This window comes from Triticum aestivum, chromosome 2B (genome assembly GCF_018294505.1).
Source record: "Triticum aestivum cultivar Chinese Spring chromosome 2B, IWGSC CS RefSeq v2.1, whole genome shotgun sequence".
NCBI classification, from domain to species: Eukaryota; Viridiplantae; Streptophyta; class Magnoliopsida; order Poales; family Poaceae; genus Triticum; species Triticum aestivum.
The window spans coordinates 795,956,563-795,979,817 of NC_057798.1; the positions used below are offsets into that span (position 1 = coordinate 795,956,563).

A 23,255-nucleotide genomic window follows, 5' to 3' on the forward strand; every position below is an offset into this window, starting at 1 on the left:
TCAAGTTCTCCTTCAGGTCTACCAAGAGTGGCGTCATAGCAACTCATGGTTTGAAACCATAAGACTGCTCTCACGCGCCACCTCTTATAGTGGATACCCTCAAACATAGGAGGTCTCATGGAAGCAGCAAAATCATTCGAGGTGAATTGCCTATAATAAGGTTTTTGGATTGTTGGAAATATGAGCAATTTACCGAGTGATTTTATTAACAGAAATACTAGATAAAGCATGACTAGTGTAGCAATGATAGAACAAGCCATGCGATTTGACAAAGAGAAGGTAAACAACATCTTCATATATGAGCTATAAACGATCATCTCTCGAGCAGACAGTAGATCAAGATGCATATATGAGGTAGATCCTAACATGTGTAGGGTAAACACTAGAAGAAAGAACTGTGGCAGGACCTCTAACAGCAAAAACAAGAACACGTACTGGACAGCAGCCGGAGCAGAGGCACTGGACTTGGGGTGAGGGCTCCCCAAAAACCTTATCACCATTCTCCCGTACAAGACTCAAAGAGGTGCGGTTTCGGAGGACTACTGTCCCGACTCGCGGTGCACGCTGCAAGCCGGGATGAGAAAGACAGCAGCAGCGCAAAGATTGGAACCGGTGGCGAGAGGAAGGAGAAGTTCTGGTGTGTCTCTCTGGGAGGAGCGACCTCCCTTTTATAGGCGCAAGAGAAGGAGGCGAGAGGCTGCGCCGGGAGCTGAAGGGAACGCGGGAGACGAAACGAACAGGCAGCAGCCGAAGAGGCGGGCCGTTCGAATTTAGTGTCCAGAGACAGAAAAATGTTTCAGCTTCCGAGTGACCTTTCGTATACCCATAGTGCGTGGCAAAAATTTAGACACCGGCTCAGCTCATTCCCGCAACCCGCGGCGCGTCGTGACGAGGCTGGCGGCAGAGGAGGAGCGCGCGTGGATGTCCCTCTTGTTCTTATGCTCATACAAGTGGGGAAAGAACCTCCCTTATAAAGAGGTCCAACTCCCACTTAACTAACAATGTGGGACTAAACTTTTTAGTAGTATCTCTTGCCTTGCACAAATGGGCTATGTGGGCCTCTAGGATTTATTTAGGAATTTTTGAAATAGTTATTGGGCTGTCCCAAAATAGACTAAATTCTAGCATTTACCATATACATATCGCTCAAGGGAAAGCCGAACAATCTCAGCATAAACTCAAGAGCACCGAGGGAGTCACATTTACGCGCGTAAAGCCAAATATAGTGCACATGGATCCATGGAGAAGCTGAAGCGCCATGATTTGTTTAAAATTGTGGACAAGCTTTGACATAACTTTGATCAACTGAAATATTCATTCTCAAAACAACTTTATGAGCAATACCATCAAGGCAATCAAATTCATGACCTTAGTCTAATCTTCAGCCTCCGTCCAACTTCGTGGTTCTATAGTTTTTCCAGGCGTTCACGACATGGACCATTGGCAACAGCATCTCCCACCGCTTTTCGGTCGACCCTTTGCTCGTGGGCAGTTCCATCATTGACCTCACACCCACTCTGGTGGCACTTGTGCCAAGTAGGAGGAGGCGCTCCCGCACGGTTGCCCATGCTCTTCATGATCGCGCCTGGATTCTTGACATCCAGGGATCACTTGGGCCCGCTGTAACTACTGAATATGTTGATATATGGCGCCAACTACAACAATGTGGCACTCACCTCGCAGTCAGACATGATTCAATGACGATGGACTGACAATGGCATCTACTTGGCGACCTCATGCTACAATGTGCTTTTCTTGGGTTTTACCTCGTCCGAGCACTGGCGCCTGGTTTGGAAGACCCGGGGCCCCTTTCGGTCAAATTCTTCATCTGGTTGGACTCCCAGAACAGATGTTGGTCTGTTGATCGCTTAGCCGCCGCAGACTTCCCCATGAGCCAGCTTGCTTCCTCTGCTCCTGGAAGCCCGAGACGCTGATCCACATCCTGGTTGGTTGCATCTTCGCTCGTGTTACTTAGGAATCGTTCGGACTTGAAACATCTGATGCAACCCTTGCATTTCGAGGCACGAAATTCTCTCTTAGTGCCGCCTTACGGTTCTCCCGCCGAATGGATTCCCGAGCTTCTTTGACTGGATGTCCATGATATTGGAGTATTGGACACTACTCCGACACCTCTACTGTGTGGCTTGGCAACCATTGCCGCCCTAACTGCCTAGTCAGTTGGGCGGCACCACAATATCGTAATCCTGACAAGATCATGCCCTCTTCCTCCACACTTGTATGCGTGATCATGGAAGAGGCTCACTGCTGGGCTTGTGCCGGAGCTAAAGGACTATTACCGCTGTTGGGGCTAAGCACCCCCTTTGTCTTCCCCTCCGCAAGCGTCCCGGCCACGTCAGTTTGTGTACATGGCTAGGACACTACCCTGTAATTTCTTCGCTCTATCAATGCAATGATATATGATCTTAAGCGTATTTGCAAGAAAAAAGTTTAAAATGAGATGTTTACGCATAATTTAAATTTGATTAGGTCCACACATTTTCTAACTCCTCGTATTACAGGGTTCCGTTAGAGATGGCCCAACCGAATTATTGACGTCGTTATCCTGCTGCTATCTATCCATAGCCTAGGCAGAGCAGACATCACACATCGCAGAGCCATGGAGATGGAGGCCAACGGCGACGACCACGGCGCCTTCATGGAGAAATTCCTCCTGCCGCCGTCTCCTTCCTCCGACCACCAGCAGCCGCAGCAGCCCCCCCTGCACGGCCTCACCTTCGCCATCAAGGACATGTACGACCTCGCTCCCTCCCTCCCCCACTCCCATCCCTTCCGACTGACTGACGGATCCATCGATTGGCCGCAGCTTCGACGTCGCCGGCCGCGTCACCGGCTTTGGCACCCCGGACTGGGCGCGGACGCACGCGCCGGCCGCCGCCACGGCGCCCGCCGTGCTGGCCGCGCTGGCCGCCGGCGCCACGGGCGTGGGCAAGACGGTGATGGACGAGATGGCCTACAGCATCAACGGCGAGAACGCGCACTACGGCACCCCCGCCAACCCCTGCGCCCCGGGCCGCGTCCCCGGCGGCTCCTCCAGCGGCTCCGCCGTCGCCGTCGCCGCCAGCCTCGCCGACTTCGCGCTCGGCACCGACACTGGCGGCAGCGTCAGGGTGCCCGCCGCATACTGCGGCATCTTCGGCCTCCGGCCCTCCCACGGACTGGTCTCCACCGAGAACGTCGTGCCCATGGCGCAGATGTTCGACACTGTCGGTAATTTCAGTCTAGCCCTGCTACTGTCAGTGTTCAGCAGACGAATTATTCAGACATATGAGAGCATCCCAGTGTGATTATGCTTACAGGGTGGTTTGCTAGGGATCTGCCTACGCTGTCTCGTGTCACTGACGTGATGCTACCGCCGGTGCCAGCTGCCGCCGACGATGATGCCGAGATACGACGACGACGACCGAGCCGTGTGATCATTCCTGCAGACTGTTTCAAGATCTTGGGCTCCTCTGATGATGACCACACCTACGAGATCCTCAACGCTTCAGCGGCCAAGGTATTCGGCAGTAAGTATCTAGCAGGAACACTAACTCATCTGAAGCTTCATCCTTGCCATGCCTTAAATATACAAGTGTCTGAGACTTGTGAGGTGTGTTTGGCAGGTGATGCTGTGGTGGACAATGGCAACCTTGGTGATTTTGTCTCCAGCAACGTTCCGAGCATCGGCAAGTTCATGACCGACTTGTCTGCGGTCGAAGCATCATCATCGTGTGTGCCGCCCCTGTCTGCCATCTCACGTGTCATGCGAGTCCTTCAAAGGTGTGCAACCACAACATACCTACTTAATCACACTAGGCGCAACCACCATCAGAGGAACTCAATCATCTTTGTAATGGAAGTGCAGCAGTTTAATCCAAATTGTACTTATGCACACAGATGAGGTTAAATGTACCACATGTTTTTCAGGTCTGAATTCAAATCAAACCACGCGGAGTGGTTTAACACGGTGAAGCCCAACCTCGGCCCTGGCATCCGAGAGCGAGTGCAGGAGGCCATTGCATCGGAGGATGAATCTGCCATGGATGATCTTCATGCCGTCAGGACTGAATTCAAATCTGCGTTAGCCACTCTCCTCAAGGTAAACTCACACAATGTTCATAATCCCATTGCTGCACACATTTTCTGAACATGCAGTCTGTCAGGTAGCAGTAGGAGTTGATTTTTTTCTTGCTGTGATCGAATGAATTCGCATTCCGTAGGACGACAAAATCCTGGCAATCCCTACAGTCCCCGGCGCGCCACCGAAGCTATGCATGGACGCAGCGCTGCTGGAGGACTTCCGGGCGAGGGCCTTCTCGCTGCTGTCCATCGCCGGCCTGTCGGGGTTCTGCCAGGTTAGCATCCCTCTGGGCACCCCTGACGGCGTCCCGGTGTCGGTCTCGCTGCTTGCAGGGCATGGCGGTGACCGTTTCCTTGTCGCTGTAGCACAGGAGCTCCATGAGGCGCTCCAAGCCGAGGCCGCAGCAGCCTGGGGCTCGTCAGCTTAGCCCAATTATGTCATTTCTTGCTGAATTCTCCAGTACAGGAAATTGTATGACTCTGTCTGAACATATGCAATATATACCATGAAGAGCATAGCTGACGGAGTCTGTGTAGTAGATAGATTTTGACCATCATGCAAACAAATGTAGACGGGTGCTTAATACAAACGAAATACTTCACACTACACAACAATCATAATCGGTTCAAGTCTATAATGTCACAGCCCTAGAATATTTGAGTGTATAGGAATTTGAATCGAGGGAATTTTAAAGCCTCAAAATATAAATAAAGGGGAAAACCCCTAAAAATGCATTCTTTGTTTCAAAAATGCCTATCAAATGGTTCTGAGAATTTTTGCAATAGCTGCATCGCAAACCAAAATTTATGAACATTTTTAAGGATTAATTCTGGGCTTTGAATTTAAATCAATATGTATTTGAATTTGGTTTATATTCATATTAAATAGAATACGAATCCAATAATTGTGAAATCTATTAGATGGTTCTGGACAAGTCCCCTAAGTCCACTTATATTTTTCAGAAGGTTTAGTAAAAATGATTTGATTTTAATCAAATAAAAACAGATCCAAACAAAGGAAAAACAGTAAATAAAAGAGAAAGAATGAGAGTAAGTTATCTGGCCCAGTAGCAGCCGACCCAGCTGAGAAGGCGGCCCAGCCTATAAGCCCCTGCGTGTCTTCTTCTTCCTCTGCCAGAAGGAGCTCCGTAAAACAAGAAAACAAGATTTCAGCAAAGTCATACGTGCATCAGGGCTACGTAAAGATGTATCACCGAGAAAACAAGAAAAAAAATAAAGAGGGAAAAAGAGAGGCACGACACGTGCCTTTGGCAAAAGTTTATGCGTGTGCGTGTTCATTGTGATTTAATGTGGTCGATCTTGAGGGTAAAGTTTCAACAATTGGTATCAAAGCTAGGTCGATTGAAGCCACGCTTGCCCCGGGGTCGCAACCCAACTAGCGCCTCGGGACGGGCGATGAAGTTGTTGGGTGGTGCAACGACGAGGAGGATCAGACAATCGTTGTTCGACGGAGTGACAAGGAGGGAGATGGCGGGTGTTGTCGGTAATGCGGTGGGAGGTGGTCGTTGATGGGAGCAGTAGTGCCGAGGCGCGGCGGCGGAAGTTTGTCAAGATCGTCGTCCACGGGAGTTTGGAGTGTCAAGGAGTTGTGCGTGTTTGCACATTCAGTCGTCATGTCCAAGTGCTCGTCTATGTGACGAGGCGTTGAAGATGAAGCGTGCCCAGGTCGTCTATGTGTCTCGACGGGAGGATCCAATTCAAGTACGTAGGGGCAGTAAATCAGTGAAGGTGAGTTTTAGGGCAAAACTAAATAGTTGTAGTTTTAGCCGACGGTTGCCTGAATTGTGGTATTTTTTTCTGCTATATATCCCCTCTGCTCTCAAGTACTCGTGTGCATACATGTGAAGGTGTGTCTATGACGGATCTCGCGGGATTCAATCGGTGGTCGTCTTTCTGGACTACTCGGATCCGTTCTTTGCTCATCTATGTTTATGTGTCTTTACGTTGGGTCTTTCTGATCTACGTACGCTTCTCTTCATTGGCGACACTTATTCTTTTGGCGCGATGGTCCTATGGGGCCTTAGCATGAAGAATTCTCGATTGTCTACTACAACAAGATCTGCCCCGCTCCGACGAGGAATGGGCGCTGACGGCGCGCATTCGGCTCGGTTTAGTTCTTCTAGCCGTCGCTAGGTGGTCTATGGATCTGAATGTAATTTTTATTATTTCTGGTGTTCGTTGCACTGCTATGATTGAAAATGAATAGATCGAAAGTTAAAAAAATTATGTTTTCACAATCTTCAGGGTCAAAAACCACCTCTCAGTAGTTGTTACAGTAGAGACGGGCAATACTGCTAGTACAAGCTTCAAAATTTGATAAACTAACATAAGACAAAGATGTTTCTTTGTCTCCTTCATTTTCTTAAAAAGTTCGTAGGCAAAATTTTAAATATCACCATATATATGTGTTACTTTGATCACTCTGATTCTTAGTTAGTATTACCCGTAGGACTTTTTGTTACAAAGGCCCCACCCCTTCTTTGGTTTGGTGCAAGAAAACATCCCACCACCTAGAAATTAAATAGATTTTCCCGTTTTCAGTAAAGTAGGGTCACTTCAGGCCAAGTTAATCGAGTACACCGCTTAGGTTTTGCCTATTTATCTTGTTACACCAATGAAATAGTAAAGAATACAAAAACTAATGTAATCACACTTCAATGGTGTAGTTGTGATTCTTTTGGTAAAAGTCTTAAAATGTACAGTAGCACAAGTTAAGAATGTACTTGTAGAAGTAAAGTTATTCAACAGGTAAACCCCATAAAGATGCCTACCCTGGTCTTTATTTTACTTGTTTTGATCACAACATTTCTGTTGTTGATGCTATTGAAAAAGGGTGGCATAATTTGTCTTTCGGAAGAAGTTTGTATGGTGATTCTTTGGAACACTCCAATTATGGCCATTCATAAAAATGCCACTGCAATTTCTAAACTTTGAAAAATGTCACTGCAATTTTTGCAAAGTTTGAAAAAGGCCACTGCAGACTTCGAAAAATGCCACTAGAAATGGCATGAAATGGCATTTTTCAAAGTTTGAAAATTGCAGTGACATTTCTTGGAATTGCAAAATTTGGAGTGACATTTATCAAATTAACCCAAAGAAGAAAGATGTGAAGAAATAATCATGAATGGGGGAAAAGATGAACCTGTATGGATGCTTACTGGTGATAGGAAATTCTCTGTGAAGTCTCTACATATGTTTCTTGTTAAGATAGATTTTGTTTTTTCACATAAGTTTTTGTGGAAGATAAAAGCACCTGCTAAAATCAAAGCCTTTCTGTGGCTAATTAATAAGAAAAGCATATTAAACAGAGACAATCTATTGAAAAGGGGATGGGAAGGAGAGAAATTTGTGTTTTCTATGGGCAAGATGAAAGTATTGATCACTTATGTTTCTCTTGCTCTGCTGCAAAATTGATTTAGATTTTATTGCGGTGTGCTTTTGACTTAAATTCCATTACACTAGATTTGAATGATTGCTTTGGCAAAAACTTTCCAAAATGTGACAAAAACCTTGTTTGGTTGGCACTTCGGCTCTGTTTTGGTCCATCTGGAAGTGCCGCAATGATGTGATCTTTAACCATAGTTACTTATGTGACTCGATGGTTTTGATGAGACCAATGTGTAATTGGATCATCATTTGGTCTGTTTTGCAGATGAAGGACCCAGAGAAAAAAATGCTGACGTTGGGAGCAAAGCTGATTGAGTGGGTGTCAAATAAAGTTTACCGCGCTTCGCAGGGGTGGAGGCCTAGAGTCAGGCTTGGTGGCTGATGGTGGCGTTCTTGTCACCAGGATGTGGGTTGTTCTTAGCCTTGTTCTCTGGGTCTTAGTTATACCTTATGAAATGATTTTGAGTTAAATGTATCGAAGGTGCCTCAACTTGTCCTTTACCGTCAATTTAGTGCCTAAAGTTACAAAATACGTGAAACTGGTGCTCGAACTTGTCCTACCGTGCAAATACGGTGTACTTCAAAGTGGTAGACATGAACTTTATATATGTGGATTTAAATATTTCGACCTATATTAGAAATCATTGTGTAAATTTAAGAATAACTATGGCAACTGTGTTTGTATAAATGTAAGGATAATTTACACAACAAAGGTGTTATAATTTTTTTAATACATGTGAAACATTTTCCAAAAAAATGTTGAACGTTTTTCAAATGCACTAACACTTTCTTGAAGTTTATGGAAGTTGTATTTTGTTCTTACATTTCTTTTTTCAAATGGTAAAAATAATATGAAAATTAAAAATAAAGAACTTGAAAAGTAACTGTGCAGACCCATAGGAGCGCTATATATATAGCAACTGAGCACCTTTGAGAGGTAGTACATAGCAACCAAAGCGGAATTTTGGAGCACGGTGGCCACTGAGCACGTTTTCTCTTGAAGTTTAAAAACTGGCACTTAAAAGTTTCATACAAATTTTAGAAATTTCACACAAAACTGTATGGATGTGGTCTAAGTGACTTTCATGTATTGTTTGATTTTTTTATATTTTATCCTGCAAAAAAGAAAAGAAAATCAGGCCAAAAAAATAATTGATTTTGCATGTATTTTACTTTTTTGTATCTCTCACAAACAAATACTTATTTTGATTAAAAAAATCGCACGGATATATTGCACTTCTATGTGTGCATGTACACAAAACGTAAGAAGTTTTTTAGCTCTAAAACTCCATTTATTTGACTTTCGAAAAAAGGGCATAATGTGCCGGTGCTTCAAAATTACATTTTTGCATAGCAAGGCAATATATAAAGTTTGACTTAGTCTATATCTACTAACCACATTATGGCCTGGTGGACAACCTGTGCGTGCAACAGAGTCTGTAAATTTGTGGGGCTTTCCTAAGTGATTAAATCAAACATGAGGAGGTTTGGGCCACCGGCACGTTGGCATGCCGCGCGGGCTGAACGTACGTCAGGATACGAATGGAGGCACATTATTTGCACAGTCGGACAATTTAAAGCCCCGGTTTCATGTATTTTACAACTTTAGATACTAAACTGACCGCGTAAAACAAGTTGAGGCACCTCCAACATATTAAACTCAATGTTTTTGTTATTCTGCTTTAGCTTTTGTAGTGTTCAAGGATGATGTAAGACCAGGTTTCATTATAGGGAGGCCTCTCTTTTGCTAAAAAGAAAAGAAAAACTGCACTATGTGGTTCTACTTGAAGAAAAATGGACGGATTTGCTTTAGTATGTGTAGTGGAGTAGCTTTTACCCAAGCTCAGTAGATGAGTGGGCGTGTATAACAAAATGTCTTATGGGGTAAAATCAAAGTGATACATATATCGAATGTTTTCTACAGTTTGACCTGCAATGTACGGTTGTATACTACGGATGGGAGGGATGGCCGGCTAGGACGACGATGTCCTTGAGGCCTCGTTCGGTTGGGCAGGGTTTGGAGAGGTTTGAAAGGGATTGGAGGGGATTAAATTCCTTGCAAGTCAAAATCCTCGTCAAACCTCCTCAATCCCCTCCAATCCCTGTGGCGAGCGGATTAAACGAATAGGGCCTGAGGGTATTATGGCCATCCGCCTAGTCCTTGTGCTCATAGCAGATATTGTATTATCAATCCGAATTGTTAAATCTCAGTCGACGGAGACTTCATCAAATCTCAGTCGATACTATATTCATGGATCTTACATATGGATCGTGCAATTTTTTATTTTGTCTTTCTTACTTGTTATATCACTCAACTTAGATTTGGATACATTAAACCTACCTACACCATTGTGGATTTAAAATAGTGGTCTTCCACTAACAACATGATAAAGTGCTTCCTTTCTGCGCCACCCCGGCGAATAAACCAAAAGGCAACTACGTTCTCTCCATCCAAGAGCAAGCTCGTTTCTTTTGAGCTCCCAAACGCCGGCCGGGCATGTAAAATCACCATAATGGAGGTCACCGTACACTCGTCCAAGCCCGTGAAGCCTGACTACGGTGACCGCGGCGGCCCCTCCCCCGACATCGTCCCGCTCAGCGTATTTGACAAGGTGAGCTACGAAACTCACCGGCCTGTGCGCGGCCTTCCACCCGCCTGCGCCGGCGAACAACGTCCTTGAGGTGGGGCTCGCTAAGGCGCTGGCCGAGTACCGCGAGTGGGCAGGGCGGCTCGGCGCGGACGCCGGGGGCAACCGTGCCATCGTGCTGGACGATGCCGGCGCGCGGTTCGTCGAGGCGACGGCGGACGTCGTGCTCGCCAGGAGCCTCATGCAGCTGACCACGGGTGACAAGCTGCTGAGCCTGTTCCCGAGCTGCCACGGCGCCGACGAGCTGCTGCTGGCCCAGGTCACGCGGTTCCGGTGCGGCTCCATCATCATTGGCGTGAGCATGCATCACAAGGTGGCCGATGGGCACGCCATCTGGACTTTCTTGTTCGCGTGGGGCCAGGCCACCCGCGGCGTCGCCATCAGCCCCGTCCCGGTGCACGACCCGGCGTCACTATTTGCGCCACGGGACCCGCTGCGGATCGAGTTCGACCACCGCGGCAACGAGTTCAAGTCTCACGGCGACAAGTCGGGAGGCACCCACGCCGGCGATGAGACACTGATACACAGGGTGCACTTCAGCCGGGAGCGGATCATGGCGCTCAAGTCGAAGGCGTCGGAGGGTGCCACCCGGCCGTACACCACGCTGCAGTGCCTGGCGGCGCACCTCTGGCGGTGCATCACCAAGGCGCGCGGGCTGGACGTGGGTGCGACCACCAGGATGCGCATCGCCGTGAATGGGCGGACGCGGATGAGCGGCCCAAAAGTCCCCTCGGGGTATACCGGCAACGTCGTGCTCTGGGCGTGGCCGACGACCACTGCGCAGGAGTTGGTGGACCGGCCGCTCCGGGACACCGTGGAGCTCATTTCACGGGAGGTGGCCCGCATCGACGACGCCTACTTCAGGTCGTTCATCGACTTCGCGAGCTCCGGGGAGGTGGAGAAGGAGCAGCTGGTGCCGACGGCGGACTCGCTAGAGTTGACGCTGAACCCGAACGTGGAGGTGGACAGCCTGCTAGGGATCCCGTTCTATGAGATGGACTTGGGCGGCAGCCGGCCCTTCTTCTTCTTGCCCGGATACAGCATCGTGCCGGTGGATGGGTTCATGTACATCGTGCAATCCTTCGAGGGCGACGGGAGCGTGGACGCCTACGTGCCTCTCTTCGGCCGCACCATGGAAGCCTTCAACAAGTGCTGCTACTCCTCCATGCCGCCCATGGCCGACCAAGGTGCTTATTAGGTGCATGCCTGTGCGCCGGTTTAGTGTTAGATACATCCGTATCTAGACAAATTTAAGACAAGATTTTTAGGACGGAGGGAGTAGTTGCATTGATTGCATACGCATGAAGGGAGTCTTGTCCATTTCGGCGGATCCAAACAATTGTTGCTGTAGTCTATGTATTGCGCTACCAATTGGTAGATGCAAATTCGGAATAGAAGTTGGAGACACTTCTTTATCGAAATGTATTTTCTTAATCTTTACATGTGGATGTGGCACACACAGGCGTCGACGCTCGGAAACTCACCTATGCCAACGGGAGGAGTCCCGTCAACACCGCAAAGAGGGCATGCCCATCCACATAAAATTTGAAAACTGATCAGAGCCTTCCGTCGCTACACCCCTCGCTGTCCACACGACCAAAAAGTGAAGCCACCACCATCACCATGGAACCTGTTGGAAAGGAAACGGGAAGCCCGCCATTCGGGTTCGCCGCCCGCCATCCCCTAGACACCATCAATCATACACTTCACTGCCACACAACCACGGAAGGATGAATGAGAGGCACCTCCTTCCACTCCTTGCCCAACTTCAACCATCGGATCCGGGTCGGTGCTTCCACGAAAGAAAGCGCCTACACTTACGTCTCTAGCAGGCCCCGATGGACCGGGATGATACAACCTAGTGACCATTGACAGCCGTCAGCGAGTATGCTCGAACGCCGTCGTGTGTTGATCAAAGTCCTTGATCCGGTTGACGAACGGGGCACACGTTCTCGCATGTTACATCTAAAATACAATACAACACTACTACACGAAGATGATCACCAGCACGATTCCAGATTAAAGTAATGAATCACATAGATTAACAAAATAGCCGGCCTCAATGCGTGGATATTCAAGAGCCTCCCCTGGTCGTGAAGTGGATTATTTCACGGTCGTTTTGTCGTGCCCTGTCTATGTTCTTCTGAAATTATGATGTTTGGACCCTGGCAACAACTGGTCAGCAGAAGAAGCTTTGTATCATCGAATGTGGTGGCTCGACGCGCCGTGTTAGTTTGTCTGCATGCGCTACCTGTAGCTCTGTCCTCGGCGCCGGCTGGCCTGGCATTTTAGCTTGAACATGTGATGTCGACCAATTGGTCATCCTCTCAATGGCTTATGTGGCCGGCCAAACATTGCAAAGGAATTCCAACTCATCTTCTACCTACAAGCTGTCGACCGGCCCGGTGTCACGCTCTGTGATGGTCGCCTGGTGGCAATAAGAAACAGAGCAAGCATATTTTACATGTTTTTGTCGGAGGCGCACAATCGAGCACGACAGCGACATTTGTTAACGAGATTGGGTAATTTTACCTATTCTCTTCTGTCTATGTACTAATCAACATAATACAACCGACGACAAACCCGCCAAAGCTAACAGACAAATCAGAATCTCTATGACTCTATGCCACGCCCGTCTGGCCGCCCCTGCCGTCCCCTTGTGATCTTGTGTCTAGCCTAGCTGCCATCTTTCATCTAAACTATTTTTGCTACTTACGGTGCCTTTATATATTCGGATTGCCAATTCTTCTTTACATGAGATTAAACAAACAAAAAGAATCTTACAAATCTCCGGGTAAAATCCAACAGTGTAAGAGTTACTAGATGAGATATAGTTATGTGTCTTCTAGATGAGAGTTAGACACAACCTTATATATCGGGCCCACGGTACAAGGGTTTGACTCAAACACCTAATCTACCGCGTATAATTACAAGTTCAAATGTTTCACAACTCATACACATATTCTAACACATATCTCAACAATACATCTCACCATCCAAACTCGAGATGCCAATAAATAGAACGGGGACGCAAGCACATTCCCTAGATCCAAGGTCGATCAAATTCCCTTGTCAGTGTTAGGATGACCCAGGTCAAGTAGGCTAGCTTGTCGTCTAATTTGAGTTCATTGCAAGCGATCCATACATAAATCATCCTAGTTGTAATGGAGATCACCGTGCACTCGTCCAAGTCCTTGAAGCCCGACTACGGGGATGGTTGCAGGGTCGCCGGCGACGTCATCCCATTAAGTGTGTTCGACATGGTGAACTACGACAAGTACATCTTCTACGTGTACGCTTTCCACCCGTCCGCGCCACCCAGCGTCGCCCTCGAGGCGGGGCTCGCCAGGGCGCTGGCCGCGTACCCCGAGTGGGCAGGCCGCGTCGGCGACGGCCCCGCGATCGTGCTCTGTGACGCCAGCGCATGGTTTGCCGACGCTACCACCGACTCCGAGCTGGGCAGCGGCGCCACCGCTCTTCTGGCCGCTGGAAGCAAGGTGCTGAGCCTATACCCTAGTGGTGACGGCACCGAGGAGCTGCTGCTGGTTCAGGCCACGCGGTTTCGCTGCTGCTCCTTGGTCCTGGGCTTCACCATGCACCACAAGGTGGCCGACGGGCCTGCCATGTGGAACTTCATGGCCGCGTGGGGCCAGGCCACTCGCGGCGTCGCCATCAACCCCGTCCAGGTGCATGATCGGACGTCGCTCTTCGCAAGACGGGGCCCACCGCAGATCAGGTTCGAGCACCGTGGCGTCGAGCTCAAGCCTCTTGACGAGAAGCCGGGAAGCGGCGGCCCCCGGTACACAAGGTGGTGGTGGTACACAAGGTGCTCAAGTCGCGGGTATCGGAGACGACGAGGTGGTGGTACACAAGGTGCTCAAGTCCATCACACACGCTAGACTTCAGCCGGGAGTGGATCATGGAGCTCAAGTCGCACGTATCGGAGGGCGGCCCCCGGTCGTACTCCACGCTGCAATGCCTGGCGGCGTACTTCTGGCGATGCATCACGAAAGCTCGCGGGCTCGACGGGCGGCAGGCCACCATGATCCGCATCGCCGTGAATGGGACGCGGATGCGCCACCCGCGGGTACCGAAAGGATACACCGGCAGTGTGGTGCTCTGGGCGTGGCCGACAACAACAGCGCGACAGCCGCTCGACCGGCCTTTGCGGTACGCCGTGGAGCTCATATCCCGGGAGGTGGCCCGGATGGACGACGCCTACTTCAGGTCGTTCATCGACTTCGCGAGCTCCGGGGCGGTGGAGGAGGAGATGCTGGTGCCGACGGCGGACGCGGCGGAGGTCCGGCTGGGTAACAACGTTGACCTGGACAGCGTGCTAGCGATCCCGTTCCCCAAGCTGGACTTTGGCTGTGGAGCACCCTTCTTCTTCAGGCCCTGCTACAGTCCTGCACCGGTGGACGGCGCCATCTATGTCGTCAAGTCCTTGGCGGGTGACGGGAGCGTGGACGCCTACGTGCCATTGTTGAGCCGCACCATGGAGAGCTTCAAGAAGTGCTGCTACTCCCTGCCGGTGCCGCCGCTGGTGGCCGCACGACTTTAGGTGCATGCGTCGCACCGTTTAGGGGTATTAATTTGCATGGTAAAGTTTTTAATCGGCAGCTAAACTTGACATGGGCACCAGGGCATTCTGATACGGACCAGACTTGTCTGCTCCCTCCCTGTGCTTCCATTCGTGCTCCCACGTACGTGGCTTGATTTGATTGGAAGAAAATAAGGCCCGACCCCACCCCCTGAAAATCAGGAAGGGGGGGGGGGAGATGATTAGATTAGAAAAGAAAAAGAGAAAAGGACAGCCGTAGGATGAAGTGGGAGCACGGATCGGAGCATGAAAAGGGAGCAGGCAAGCCGGATCCTTCTGATACTTACTTCTGCATACGTTATAATCTGTTCAGAAATCTGTGTGCCCATGTGATTGCCACAGAAGACCTAAGAATATATAGGCACATCTATTTTTCTAATCAAATTTCATATATAATATGTTAAAATCGGAGTTACGATTTAAAAGATATGAATAATTTTGTTTTAGATAAACTGCGGATTGATTAACCGAAAGGTCAGGGGGTTTTCTGTTAAAACACAAAAAAACGATTCGTATGACTTAAATATGTACGGCGGGTTGATTACCTAAAATCTCAGGGGGTTCTGAGAAAACTAAAAAAACGGTTCGGTATGACTTAAAGATGGACTGCGGATTGATTTCAACAAACTGCAGGGACTTTTTTGCAAATAAGGGTGACGGACGGCAGAAACCCACCGAGCTTTATTATTAGGTAAAGATAAAGACTAGAAAAAAGCTGGTGCGTTGCACCGGGGGACGCCGTGCTTCGCTACAGAGAAAACACCGGACTCCTAGTCCTGCTCATGCGTCGGCAGGTCAAAAGCGCAAACTCCTCTTCATCCCAGCAGATAGCGAGCTCCTCCTCGTCCTTTGGAACATCTCCCTGGTGAACCGGGTCGTGGTTGGTGGCTCCCGATCTAGAGTAAGAAAGCCAACAATGATGATCTCGCCGTGGGCTTTAAGCGGCTCCACTGTTCAGGAATTGCCATTGTCAATTGGGGGAAATCCATGAACACCTCAGCCATCTCATTTCCTCTTTCACCACATCTCACATAAACCAGAGCTTCAGAACTGGACTACTGCAGAGATTTGCATACTCAATATACGGTATACGGTATAGAGATGGTACCAAAAAATAACTCCTATCTCTCCTCAGTAAGGTGATCACCTTGGAAAGTGCCTCACTAATGACATTTTTTCCACAACCAAAAGCACCAGGAATAGCATCATGTTCCTCCAACAACTAAGGGGACCGATGCATCACGCACGCTAGAACCATTTCAAAATAGATAAGATTGAAATTTCATCGCGTCGACAGGAAATGAAAATTGAACATCTGCAAATGTTTAGTTATGTAAAAGCAGAAACCACGATAAATAAAACACACGTTTGATTGTGAAAATTGATGCTCTGATAATTTGTAGACAAACCTGTCCTGTAAGAAGAAGGGTATCCACACCGAGCTTTGATGCAGCAGGTATTTGTGCACGAACATGCCATATCTGCAGCTCAATAAGTTCCAAACATTAAGTTAGTAATTTACTCCTCAAGAAAGATATGCAAAATAACTTCCTTACCTGAAGCATAGTAAATTACTTCTTGATGCCCTGAATTTCCAGCTCTAGAAATGTACTCTGCATACATAGCAACAGCAGTTTTTCAAACAAAGTTAAGCAATGGTAGAACGAATGGGAATAATAAAAATGTGATAAAGTCATAGAGTCCACTAACCCGTAGGCTGTATTGACCCGCTGGAGCAATGTAATTTACTTTCCCATGGAACCAGGTGAAAGGGCGACATAGTGGTTCATCAAATTATTCTAAAAAGAAAATATGTCAAACGTACAGTCAGAAAACATTAGAATGTGCACACAGGTTAATAATGAAAATCTGACTTGTTTTTTTTTTCAAATTTTAAAAGCTCACACTCTGAATATCTTAATCAAGTGGGTGCGCATGCAGCAAGGTGCACAAAATCAGCTCTTAGGGCATTTGTTTTTATCTATGTATGAGATAAAAAATACTGAGTGGTACCTTTAAAAAACAAGAAAATTATGCAACATTGTAATAAGTAGGTCAAGAGTGATATTCGTACGTGGTGATTATTTCCTGGACATTAAGTTCCATAATGTATACAGGAGTGTGGTTTTCAGATGACAAATGATATAACCACAGTTTCAGAATAGAAAGATGTATCATAGTTCTTGCCACTAAAAATATTAGAGCTTGGGAAACTATCTTGAGCCAAAGGCAGAAACATTCAATTAAGTGAACGAATTTATGGGCCATCTTCACCCAATATGGTTACGTGATTCCTTACACTTGATTTTATTTTTTCCAAGCAACACTCATAAGCACTATTTCAAATAAGAAATAGTGTCACACATGTGTGAAAGACCTTTCTGACTAATTGTTGCAGGAATAAAAGAGATACATACACAAATTCATTCAACAAATAACAACTTCTACGTTTGCCTACTTCTCAACAAAATTTCATGGCCGCAGCTACAAAGTTTGTCTAAACTAAGATTAATTACCACACCAACCCAAGCACCTTCGACCCCCCCCCCCCTCCACCCCGAGTGCCTCCAGCTGCTTCCCTCCACCCCGAGCTTCGCCGACCGCCATCCTCCTCCCCTCTGCTCGAGCCGATGAGTTCTACCCGTGATTTAAAAAAATGCAATACAATTGTGCTATATTAGTTAGTTGTAGTTAGTTAGTGAGCTAGATAAAATTAGTTGTATTCATAAAATTGGGTTTATCTAGCAAAATAGCCATTATCTCCCAATTATGTTGTCCAAATAAGCTCAATTTTTCTTATATTATAAACGGCACATATAGTATTTATTGATTTGTTTAAAAAAAACATGTTCATACAGACCGAGAAGACTCACTGTTTGTTTTAGGCCTGAAATAGATATTTTGTGTACTAATGTAGTGGCAAAGGGAGGTCAAATACGGTTAGTTTCTCCTGTATGACGAACACGTGAGACAGGTGAGTTAGTTATGTCTCTGTTATAACCCTCCCAGAAGCACCTTTTGCTATTTCTGCTCGTTGGAGTTGTTTCTGTGTAGATGGGCCAGGTCTAGAGCGGCAGTAGAGAAAATTAATTAATCTTTTGGAGTGTAGGCTTCAACCAATTGAAGCCTCCCTACTAGAACTACCATTGGTTATATTAGGTTAGTTGCAATTAATATAAATGGAGGACTTTATGTATGATCCATATGCACATAACAAATATATTTTTTAGCATATATGACTTTATCTTAGTTGTAGTTAGGTCGAAATTTGTGCATGTGATAATTTTTCTATGTGCTAAAATTTGTGCAAGTCTTCGTGGGGGAGAGGCCTCGATTGTCGGAAATCTTTGTGCAGGAGAGGTCCAAATGTTCGACGCCAATCACGCTCTGAGGGTAATAATATCTCACGGCTCTTATCAAAGTATCTACGGTTTATGTATTTGTTGATCACCTATGTAACACCCCTGCAATTAGGCCACAGTAAACCTCCTCTAATTATTGCCAAGTCATTATCATTAACCTACTAATAGTCATTAAGTTCATATCTCATTTGAAATTACACTTCAAATCAAAATTTAAACTTTAAGTGAAATTAGAAGTTGCATAAATAAGAAAGCAAAATAGCTCATAATTTTATAAATAATCCATATGTAATTAATTTTAAGGAAAAATATCACTTATTTATTCATTTGGAATCTACCATCCAAAAAACAGTATCAAACTAGCATCACTTAATCCATTTCCATTTAAACAAAATCCAGACAAATTCTAATATGCTCCAAGCTTTTTGTGGCAGTATTAAACATAAATAAAAGAAATAAAGGAAAAAGAGTCCGGGTCTATTGCTACAGTGCCGGCCCTGCCCACTCGCGCAGTCCTCATAGCAGGTAGTTGGAGAGGATAAGGACGACCCCCAGAGCCCCCGCAACCGAACCTAGCTGCCATTTTCCCCTTCTCTCGCTCGTCCCCTCCTTTTTCTCTTTAACGCCCGAACGTAGCCGCCGTCGCGCCATCGTCGTCGTCACGGCCGCAGACCTCCCCGCTCCCTTAAAAGATGTCCACAAGGCTTCCCACCCTCACCTCCTTCCTCTCCACCAAAGAACCCGAGCGGGGCCACAACGTAGGCTCGGGATCGAGCTCATTTCCCGCCACGGCCGCCACGTCCGGTCATCCCCGTGCCTTCTAACCATGTCCACTAGCTTCGCGGTGATCTCATCTACCGATTCCTCCTCTTTCACCCTTCGATCTATGCCGTTTACGCCGACGTTCACCGTGGCCGGAGCTCCGCTCCCGTGCGTGCCCGCACCCGCCGCTGCGTACTCCTGCTGCTCATGCTGCGCTGCCGCTGCTCAAGCTGCGCTGCTGCTGCTCCTGCTTGCTGCAGCTGCGCTGCTACAGCTGTTGTTCCTGCTAAGCTGCTGCCGCTGCTTAGTTGCTGCTGCCGCAAGGTGCTACGGCACTTGGCTGCCGCCGCTGCTCCGGCCTCGGCTATGGCCGTGGCCATGGCCGAGCGTGTGCGTGTGCAGGGGCGGAGCTAGGATTTGAGGTTGGGGGGGGGGGGGGGGGGGGGGGCAACTGACAAAGACACAAGAAGGAAAAAAAATCTAGCATTGCAAAGATGACACTAATTTTTCATGGTTCGGTACAGACCATACAGTCAATCAAACAATGCAAAGAAGTTACATCTCTATTAGTTTGAAATTGGCTTTGCGACAACCAAGAAGATCAAATATGTCTATAATTTCATCAGAACTAAACTTTGACGCTATATCCTTCTCGATGTAGATTATCATACAATGTCGAAGAAAATCATCACCCATTGTACTTCGAAGACGAGTCTTGACAAGTTTCATAGCTGAAAATGCTCTCTCTGCTGTTGCAGTCGACACCGGGAGAGTTATTACTAATCGTAATAACCTGTCGACCATTGAATACATAGATGATTTACCTGTTTTGACCAGACCATGTGCCAAAGCTGCAAGTGATGGTAACATTTTCAGTTCTTGATGGTTGCATGTGTCAAGTTGAAAATGTGGTAGCTGACACTCCAACTGAGCTCTTTCTTAAGAAGAAAAATCTGCAGGATATAATTTTTCAACTAGCGTGCATATTCTTGAAATGTCAAATGTGTCACGTCTTGGATCCAATGATGCACAAAGGCTTAAAAGCTCTGTCGCTTGAAGACTGAAACGATCATCTAACTCTGTCAACTGTTGGTCTATGGCAACATTAAATACATCCATTTTGTAGTGATGGAGTGTTGTGGTGTTGTCATGCTTGTTTCTGGATTTGGTCACATCAACGTACCTAATAATAATATACATAAGAACTAGTTTCACTAGGTAATAAATATGTAACATAATCTTAAGTACAGAGTTGGGAAAAGGTGCATACTTGCGATTAAAATCCGGAATATCAATCTCGTGCTTCAGGCAAAAAGAATTAACCTCTTCAAGAAGAGATTCCCAACCATTTTCTCTTAAGTCAACAAGCAGCACCTTTGTGAACACATAATCCAAAGCATTCAAAATATCCAAAGATTTAATTTGCAGTCTTACACACAACACATCAGTGATCTTCATGATTTTTTCCATTAGGTGCAGAATAAACACAAAATCAAATGAGATGAGAATCCTAGAGCACCAACAACATCTCCTCGAGAAAATTGTGAGACCGAACGATCACTTGCTATACTTCTTAAAACAGAAACAAAAGCAGCAAACATCTTTCTTAAGCTTTGGATTGATTTATAGTGGGAGCTCCATCTAGTGTCTCCTGCTCTTTGTAAAGAGCCTAACTGATTTGCCCCTCGGCCAGTATCAAGTTCTCCTAGTTCGATCTCTCATTCAATTTGAGCTGCTTGGTTTGCTAGCAATTCTTCGTTGCGTTTGGAAGAAGCACTAACAACATTGACTATAAAGTTTGCATGCTGAAAGAAGTTGTGTACCTCATGTACCTCTCTGGATGCTGCAACAAGAGCCAACTGCAGCTGATGAGCCATACAATGAATGTAGTATGCATACGAACACTCCCAAAGAATAAGAGCCTTCAATCCATTCCACTCTCCCCTCATGTTGCTAGCCCCATCATATGCTTGGCCCCTGATATCTTGCACATTTAGGTTATTGAAAGCTAGAACAACAAGTATCTTGTCTTTGAGAGTTGTTGCAGCAGTATCTTTAACATGCACTACATCAAGAAAGCGCTCTGTAATAATTGATTCTTCATTAGCAAATCTAATAACAACCGCCATATGCTCTTTTTTGGATTCATCCCTAGCTTCATCAACCATTATACAAAACTTGCGATTGCCAATTTCTTCTTTAATTGATTTCTGCACTTTACGAGCAATTATGCTTACAATTTCTTTCTGGACTTCCCCGCAAGTGTACTTTGCATTTCTTGGAGCATTTTCTAACACCACTTCATTGACCTCTTTATTATACGACGCCAGAATCTTGAGCATCTCAATAAAATTACCTCGGTTTTTAGATCCTGGAGATTCATCATGGCCTCTAAAGGGACACGCTTGAAATGCTAACCACCTGTAGATGCAACAATTGCTTAGTATAGAATTTGCAAGTAACAAGTCCACTTGGAACATAATAGATATAGAAATCATGCTTACCTAATGGCATCAATTGTAGTCTTGAGTCTTAGTCTCGCATCTGCCACTCTTTTCTCACATTGCTTCACCATTACCTTGTCTATATGAGACATGCTATTCTTAAGATTTTCAAAACATCTAACAACAAAGTTATGAGCTGAGTTAGGATCACGACCCATGTGAGTTAGAAAAGCACATTCTTTCCCATTATTGACCTTTTTCCAGTTTTGAAATCCCTTGACTGTGAATGTATCTGAGCCACACCTTCCAATTGGCTTTTTGGAAAAGAGGAAGCAAGGCAAGCAGTATGCCCTATGTGTGTCAGTTGAATACTCCAACCAAAAATGGTTTGTAAACCAATCTTTCTGGAATCGACGGCGATGATTACCCGTTCCAGCAAATGGGTATTCCTCTGGTTGTAGGATCGGTTGATATGCGCCCTCAGATATATAAAAACGCCGAGCTTCGTCTTGCTTGGCAGGAGGGAGTTGCCAAATTTGAAGACGTTTGCGGGGGTCTCTAATATAATCTGTTTCTGCTGTTACAACTGTCTCTTGCTGTGGACCTTCTACAGATGCTGAAATATTCTGATCAAGAGTGTCACTCTGTCCACTACTTTGTCCTTGTTCGGCTGTGTTGGAATCATCAACACCGGTAGCAGTAGGTTCAGGTTGGGAGCCAGGGCAGGAGCTTGATCCAACCTTCTCAAAAAAAAAGAGCATTATCTTCCTCTTCATGACTACACAAACACAAAAATATAGATCGGTGACAACAGACAATAAATCCAAACAAAAGAACGGGCCTAATTTGTGTCATGCCTAATTTGCAGTACATCTGTACATGTTTGTGAGGATAAACAAGATATTAGTTCCCCTAATTTCCCTGATCCCATTTAACCTAAGTACCTAACTCAAGAATTTCTGCAGTACGGATCAGTTCGCCGGCATATAAATTACATAGCGTGAATTAAAGAAGACTCACTTGCAGGTTCGGCCGTCCGCGCCGCCGGAGCTGGCGCCAGGCCTGGCCGGCGCTGTCGCGCTGATTGCCTGATTGGAGTCGCAGGACGAGGGAGAGGGAGAGACCGAGAGATGCGTCTCATCTGTTGTGCGTGCGTGCGTTGATCGATTCCTGGACGGCTGGACCTGCCTCTTTGTCTTCCGTGTTGGGTTAGTGGGCTAAACATATGCTACTGGGCTTGAGATCACCGTTGGGGGGGAGGGGCTAATTAGTTCTAACTAGTCCTGATCGAACAAAAATTACCCTATATAACGTTGGTTCGACGCGCACGTTGGGGGGAGAGGGGGGGGGGGGGGGGGCGTGGCCCCCGCTTGTCCCCCCCTAGCTCCGCCGCGTGTGTGCTCTGTGTGTGCGTGAGTGTGTGTATTGTGTGTGTGATGTGTGTTCGTGAAAGTGTGTGTAGCCGGCACTATTAGTTAGGACTAATTTCCAATTAGTTTGGGCTAATTTACTACGAGTAGTACTATTAGTTAGGAGTGCTAGTTTAGTTAGTGCGTCAATGACATGTGGACTCCAGGGCCTAAAATACTTAAAATATGTCACTGACATCCGGGTCTCACGGGCACTATTCCTTCTTTTTGACCAGTCAAATTGACTTGGTCAATTCGGATTAAATAAATACATAAAATTTCAGAAAATCGATAAAACTTTGAAAATTCGTATAAAATAAACCATAACTTGGATGAAAATAAGTTATATATGAAAAATGATCAGAAAAATCTAATGAATCTGAATATGCCATCCACATGCATGACAAACATTGTTATCACCATGAACATGGAACAATTGCATCCGGAGCAATACCGAGCAAAATACCTGGAGCTGCAAAAATATTTCCAAATATTTTTCGTGTTCCTTTTAAAATGTCTACTAACGCACTAGAGCACATAGT

The 23,255-nt window shown here is 46.4% G+C and overlaps 2 protein-coding genes and 1 pseudogene across 4 annotated transcripts; 2 read left to right on the plus strand and 1 right to left on the minus strand.

The window, feature by feature from the left end:
- Nucleotides 1-2,537: 2,537 nt before the first annotated feature.
- On the plus strand, nucleotides 2,538-8,146 carry LOC123047495 (amidase 1). 3 transcript variants are annotated; one of them, XM_044471065.1, is made up of 7 exons: nucleotides 2,538-2,751; nucleotides 2,825-3,228; nucleotides 3,318-3,527; nucleotides 3,624-3,780; nucleotides 3,928-4,099; nucleotides 4,221-4,355; nucleotides 7,754-8,146. In XM_044471065.1, exons 1-7 carry the CDS (start codon nucleotides 2,618-2,620, stop codon nucleotides 7,868-7,870), a joined length of 1,329 nt encoding a protein of 442 aa, XP_044327000.1. In that variant the 5' UTR covers nucleotides 2,538-2,617; the 3' UTR covers nucleotides 7,871-8,146. The 3 variants fall into 3 exon arrangements, with proteins under 3 accessions (XP_044327000.1, XP_044327002.1, XP_044326999.1); XM_044471067.1 differs by lacking the exon at nucleotides 4,221-4,355; XM_044471064.1 differs by lacking the exon at nucleotides 7,754-8,146 and having other exon boundaries at nucleotides 4,221-4,603.
- Nucleotides 8,147-10,001: 1,855 nt separating this feature from the next.
- On the plus strand, nucleotides 10,002-14,697 carry LOC123039695 (agmatine coumaroyltransferase-2-like; annotated as a pseudogene).
- Nucleotides 14,698-19,384: 4,687 nt separating this feature from the next.
- On the minus strand, nucleotides 19,385-22,445 carry LOC123042826 (zinc finger MYM-type protein 1). The gene is made up of 4 exons (XM_044465201.1): nucleotides 22,325-22,445; nucleotides 21,365-22,082; nucleotides 20,131-21,281; nucleotides 19,385-20,043 (listed from the first exon to the last, which is right to left on the minus strand). The coding sequence occupies exons 1-3, from the start codon at nucleotides 22,443-22,445 to the stop codon at nucleotides 20,579-20,581; spliced, it is 1,542 nt and encodes a 513-aa protein (XP_044321136.1). The 3' UTR covers nucleotides 19,385-20,043; nucleotides 20,131-20,578.
- Nucleotides 22,446-23,255: the final 810 nt, after the last annotated feature.